The sequence below is a fragment of the Fragaria vesca genome, linkage group LG7 (genome assembly GCF_000184155.1).
Source record: "Fragaria vesca subsp. vesca linkage group LG7, FraVesHawaii_1.0, whole genome shotgun sequence".
NCBI lineage: Eukaryota > Viridiplantae > Streptophyta > Magnoliopsida > Rosales > Rosaceae > Fragaria > Fragaria vesca.
The window spans coordinates 11,582,827-11,589,293 of NC_020497.1; the positions used below are offsets into that span (position 1 = coordinate 11,582,827).

At 38.7% G+C, this 6,467-nt stretch overlaps 2 protein-coding genes across 2 annotated transcripts in view; one reads left to right on the forward strand and one right to left on the reverse strand.

Moving 5' to 3' along the window:
• Positions 1-918, forward strand: part of LOC101298254 (dual specificity protein phosphatase 12-like) — a 4,291-nt gene extending 3,373 nt beyond the window's left edge. Inside the window, exon 6 of the mRNA XM_004307113.1 lies at positions 112-918. Coding sequence (XP_004307161.1) covers positions 112-266 — 155 coding nt within the window. The 3' untranslated portion in view covers positions 267-918. The remainder of the gene's footprint in view (positions 1-111) is intronic.
• A 227-nt stretch (positions 919-1,145) lies between these two features.
• On the reverse strand, positions 1,146-1,646 carry LOC101315004. The gene has a single exon (XM_004308581.1). It carries the CDS (start codon positions 1,644-1,646, stop codon positions 1,146-1,148), a length of 501 nt encoding a protein of 166 aa, XP_004308629.1.
• Positions 1,647-6,467: the final 4,821 nt, after the last annotated feature.

Here is a 6,467-nt window from a genome sequence, read left to right on the forward strand (position 1 = left end):
CTCTCTCTCTCTCTCTCTCTCTCTCTCTCTCTCTCTCTCTCTCTCTCTCTCTCTCTCTCTCTCTCTCATAGGAAATCATTTTATCTGATGTGATTGTTCTCTATAAAACAGTGGAAGAAGGAGCAATGGAGGGCAAGTTGTCTTGTGCACATTGTGATGCTCGCTTGGGTTACTTCAACTGGTCAGGTATCCAATGCAGTTGCGGGAGCTGGATCACCCCTGCTTTTCAGCTTCATAGAAGTCGAGTAGACACCAGCAGTATCTAATATCTGTGAAGATAAAGACTTTTTGGAGTTGAGCCCACATCAGATTAGTTCAAATACCTCCAAATGGTAGTTTTAAGTCTCACATTCTATTTAACAAGGTATATACTTTTCAAGACAATCAGCAACCAAAGAAGAATGGGAGGTTTTATGGTGTTTTCACACTGTTTGTAACCCCAAGACCAAATTTGAGTAGCTGCAGCGAGAGAAACTGCTGCGGCTTTCCCTGATGTGTTGCATGAAATTTTAGTTGTCATGGCAACTGGAACTGGTTTAATTACTCGACTGATCCAATATTGTGCTGATGTGCTATCATGTAGCTGTGTGCATGTTTTATTTTGTTCTTTGGTATGACGAATGTTCGGCACATAAAAGGAGATTGGATTAGTTTCCACTTATAAAAGTTGTATGGCTCTTCGTATGAGATTGAATCAGAGTGAATGGCTAGAACCATGTATTTGCTGAGTGAAGTGGTTTGAGTCTTGAAAATATCATGCAATAGTTGTTTGCTGAGTAGAGGCAACCCATGTATGTGCACGCAATAGTTGTTTGCTGGCTTCTCTATTGTAGTGGCAAATAACCCATGTCTTTAACTTCTTGAATTCGTAATCTGACATGCATTGATGCCTTTCGAATGTTTATATTTGAATGATTTGCTTTCCAGTACTAGAGGAGTGTTTAATTAATTTATGCGCATGGACAAGTCAAAGGGTTCATTTGTACTACAAAAGTTGTGAATTATCTTCTATTTACATATAGAAGTGAAAAGAACAGTACAATTTTCAATATTGATTTCTACTAATTGAGAAAAGGCAATAAAGCTTCAAAACTCCTTCAAGAGATGCACCCTTCGAACCTCGCATACTCAAAACTCGTCAACTTTCATCTTTTACCACAGCTCGAATGCTTGGCAGTTGGCACAATGGCGCCTACGAACTTCTTCTTTAGCCACTTTTCTTTCTTGCCTGAGAATGGTGAAACCTTCTTGCAAACCCTCACTTGCCGGCTCAGTTTCCCGTCATCTTCTTTCTTCTTAGCCCCTTTCACTCTCTTTGATTTCTCCTGGTACAGCTCCGACCACTTGAACTTGAGATTCCACTCCTTCATTATCTGTGAAACCGACTCGGTCGATTCAGTTCCGAACTCCCTCTCATAGAAACTCTTCCACAGCTTATCAGTCACGGGACTCAGATCTCTGTTTTTTGTGGACTTCTCTATATGGATCAACTGTGTCTTGGAACAGTGAGGTAAGATCTGTTCGACAAGTTCCAAGTCCATGTCGCTCACATCCCCCAGAAACCTCCGATTTTCTATGGCCGTACTGACGTCGGCGAGAGAGAGAGCCTTTACGATCTGATAATCGGTGTTAGCTTGAATATCCATCGATCAATCAGTTGCTATTTTGTCTGGGAACAAGATTGGAATTGCTGTGGGTGTATGAATTTCCATTTGGCTAATTTATAGGAAGTCGGCAGTTCCATGTTTTCCTTTTCCTCGTGGGATTTGGAATTGAGCCCATGTACAGCTCGGACTTGTCCATCAGAACTCTATTGCTTTTTTTTTTTTAAATTACATAGTAACACGTAACCAAATTTAGAATAACAAAAATCCCACTTCCAATAATTTTCTAACAGATTACTACATGAGCCTTGGGCCATGGTCCATGGCACCAGGCCTGATCCACAAACACATTTGCAAATGACCAAAAAACTGTAGCTTTTCTTTTAATTACATGGATGCCACTACGTATAAAGGATCCGAAATTCCCAATTCTGGTTCAGTAGCAAACGCAGCGTCTCCTTCCTTCCGTCTCCTCTCACCGTGCCTAGGGTTTTCTCACCTTCATCTTCTTCAACCTCTCTCTGCAATTCCTCTGGTAAGTGATGCTACTGCTCTTCTTTCTCTCTCTGCTACTGTTTTGGTTCAATTTCTTTTATCGCCTTTCTCATCTCACCGAAATTCCCAATTCTGGTTCAGTAGCAAACGCAGCGTCTCCTTCCTTCCGTCTCCTCTCACCGCGCCCAGGGTTTTCTCGCCTTCATCTTCTTCAACCTCTCTCTGCAATTCCTCTGGCAAGTGATGTTACTGCTCTTCTTTCTCTCTCTGCTACTGTTCTGGTTTGTTTTTGGTCTTTGGTTTCGTTTTTGGGAGAAAACCAATAGCAGTAACCTTGTTTCCTTCGATATCGAAACGATTCCTATGATTTTGCTTTGATTGGGAGAAAATCAGTAGCATCTTTCATTTTATGGAAGTAGCAGTACAGTTTGATTTATGGAAGTAGCAGGCTCTAATGATTTTATGAATGTAATTGTGTTGAAGGTGGGGAAGCAGACTCTAATGGTGTGATTTTCACATTTTACAGGACAGTAGCAGCTTTTGTACACAAAGATATGGACAAAAACAACAAGGTAATTATGTATGAATGTGCATTTAATTTGTAGTTGCTACTGTATTAACTTGGAATGTTTGTGTGTTTTGAATTTGAGAATGTGAGAATATGAATGTGCTATTGTCTGCAGGTGCAAAATGCTACTATCTGGAAATTGGTTGTAATTATACTATTGATGTTGTTTATAGTGTCAAAACTTGGAATATGTTGTTTCTTCTACTTTGTTCTTCATGAGTCTATGCATGTCTTCATGAGTCTATGCATGTCTTCATAATTTTGTGGACTCGTGTAGCCTTAAGACTTGTTGTGGTGCTGTGTGTGAATGGTTTTGGAGATTGGTGGTTGTGAGTCTGTGAGTTTTGAGGCACAGAAGTCATATATTTATTACCTACTGTATGATTTATTTCTATGCAATTAGTTCTGGCTTTCTGGATCGAGTCCAGGCTATACATATTAGTTTTATGCTACTACTATGCTACTGTTTGAGCAAGTGTTTGTTGTTATGAATTGTGCGGTCTGTTGATTTAATTTGTAGTTGCTACTGCATTTACTTAGAATGTTTGTGCGTTTTGGAATGTGAGAATATGAATATGCTACTGTCTGCAGGTGCAAAAAGGACTAAAGAGAATCAAAGCTCCAGCACGTTTTGAAAAAGAAAAATCATATAGCCAATACAAGTGCAATATGACTGCATTCCAAGACCTGGTTTTCAAGATATTTGGGAAGCTAAAAACCAAAGAAAGAATGCTATTGAGAGAAGTGTTGAAGAAGACGCCATTTTGGAACCTGATTGCACTATATGATAAGGGATTGATGAAAAAGGCCACAGCTGAAAAGTCGGATAAAGATGTGCATAGAATAGTTCAATGTTATGACACGTCTCTGAAGAAGTTCAGGTTTGGCAAACATTTGGCTGAAATATCAGTGTCTGATGTGCATTACATTTTGGGATTGCCTATGTCAGGCCTCACAGTGCCAAACCCAAAAGATGGTTCAAGGAAGCCAACTGATAATCCTATTGTTCAAAGGTTTTTTGCCGAAGAAAAAAGGATTGAAAGAGCAAAGATAATGAGTTGTATTGATGCTGAGCTATACAATGAAGAATCTCCGGAACGGATAGAGAATATTGCAATATTAATGATACTGCATCTGTTCATCACGCAACTATTTGCAAGCGCTGGATTGAAATTAGGATGGAGCTTCGTTAAGTGCATAGCGGACATGAACAATTATAACTGGGCGAAAGGTGTGAGAGAATACCTTCTTTTCTGTTTGAATACTGCCAAAAATGGACAAGCAACTCAAATCAGTGGGTGTACGACACTAATTCCGGTAACTTCACTACTGCTACTGCTACTATGCAATTCATTTTTTGTTTTTCTGTGTGTTACTTATATCTGTTTGGTTTTGTTTTAGTACTGGATATGCGAGAGAAGTGCATTGCTTATAGAGATTGACGGCAGAGAAGAAATAATGTCAGGGTGCGCAAAATGGAATCTACCAGAATTCACGAAAAAACTAGAGAAAATGAAAGTTGAAGAAATAGAAGTAAGAATATGTTACTGTAAATGTGCTTATGTATCTTTTGTTACTGTGCAATATCTTACTGACTAAATTGACTAAAATTGAATTGCAGATTGATTATGCAGTTGTAGAAAAAAGAAGAAACATTTATGCAGCCATAGAAAACAGTGATGATGACTTCGAGGACCCTCAGTTGAAGATTCAACCCAAGAAAAGAAAGATGGAAGCTAAGAAAGAGAAAGTAGGTGTTGCGGTGAGAAGAAACAAGATCGAAAAGAAAGCCAAAGTCACTGCAAAGAAATCAAACAAAAACAAAAAGAAGGATGCTGCTGAAGAAGTTCAAGAGGATGCTGCCGACCAATTTATGGACATAGCTACTGAACAAGTTCAAGAGGGTGCTGCTGAACAAGTTCAAGAGGATGCTACCGACCAAATTATGGAGATAGCTACTAAACAAGTTCAAGTGGGTGTTGCTGAACAAGTTCAAGAGGAACCTAAATACTTGGCATTAGAAGATTGGGTAAATGCATAGGAAATAGAGAATCAACATGCCAAAGTGGATGGAAAGGGTATGGAAATGGTTGAATTTAACTTTGAGAATGGAGGAGGAGCTGAAGGAAATGTAGATGAGTTTGAGGATGAAATCTATGAACAAAATTTCGCAGAGACAGAAAGAATCCTGAAGAAGTTTTTCAATCAGGATATGGATGGAGAAACTGAGGTATTTTCGAAGAGAATGAAACATAACAAAATGTGTACTCCGGAAGAACTTGAACAGTGGATAAAGCAAATGGAAAAGGAGGCCCTAATATATAACGGAATTGAGTATCAAAGCAGTGAAGACAAAGATGTTAACACTGTGGAGCACCGGTAGGATGGGTCTGCAATAGACACATGCACCTCCTGCAAGAGGAATTCTGATTACATAGAACAGCTATGTGAAGAAAAAGAAGAAGTGACCAAAAAATACAAGCAGTTGAAGTCAAAGCTGAAGAAGAAGGAAGAACATATTAAAAAGTTAAGGATAAAGTGCAGACAACTATGGCTACTGCAAAAGGGTTTAGAGGGTGCTAGGAGTGAGAAAGACACTGAGAGTGAAAAAGGTGGCGCTGGGAGTGAAAAAATTGTCGTTGTAGAAGCTGCAGAGAGTGTGGCTAAGGTTGCTACTGAGGTGATTTTCTTTGTCTTGATTTACTTTGTTGTTATGTGTTCATTGAGAATTTAAAATTTTGAGACGTAGTTTGATTTGTCTAATGAATATGCAATTTTCTTGCTTAGAGGGAAATTTTTCGTTCCAAATGTGGTTCTTGCTCTGAATGTGCAACTGCATAAGAAGCTAAGAAGGGTGCAGCTGCAAAAGATGACAAAGTAGCTGAAACTGCCACAGCAAAGGCCACAGAAAAAGGCAAAGTTGAAAATGAAGCTCAACCTACTACTTCCCCAAGGACGCGTTCAATAGTCAAGAGGATCAAAGGAAGGAGGGACTGAAAAGAGAAGAAAATGGAAGATTATGAGGTGCAGAGACTCTCGAAAAAACCAAGGAATGGAAAATGAAAATGTTGCTATTGCATTAGGATAGATAGCGGTCTAGGTTTTTGTTTAAGCATTGCTTCATAACCTTGTTTGGATGAACTGTAAAAACATGCTACTACTCTGATACAGTTTATTATGAATTCAACTTAAACTAGTTCTTTTCAGTATGCTACTATACTACTGAGTTGGGAGTTTGTACAGGTTGGCTTGCGTCATGTAGCTCTTGGTATATCATAATTGAATGTTTTGTGCAAATAACAGGTATTAATGTTGTGTTTGGTTGCTAGAAGTTTTGCTGATAGGTTTTAGAGGCAATATGCATTACAAAAATAAAGCCAAAAAACTACTTTGCTAAATTGGTAATTGGTAATCATTCTCAGGAGAGCCAAAGACTCGCTAACTGTGCACAGCCTCTTTCTATGAAAAAGCAAGGGGATTTGGCACAAAAAAGAAGAGGCAAAATCAAACTAAATTCATGGAAAATATAGTACATGTGTAAAGCAGCGTGCCGCTGCACCGTGAATACCCTGCTACTGACCTCAAAAGAAAAAAAATTTAAAAATAGAAGTACGATATAGCTTCTAGCAAAGAATATCAAGTAGCTGAAATTCAAACATTTTCCTGTAAAATCTGAAAATCTGTAATTTGCTACAGCAAAGCAATAACATCTACTAAAGTCAAATTTGCTACTGTCAAAATGTGCTACTGCTTAAAAACATTGATCCATGACCAATTTTTTCCTAACATAATCGGTTTCC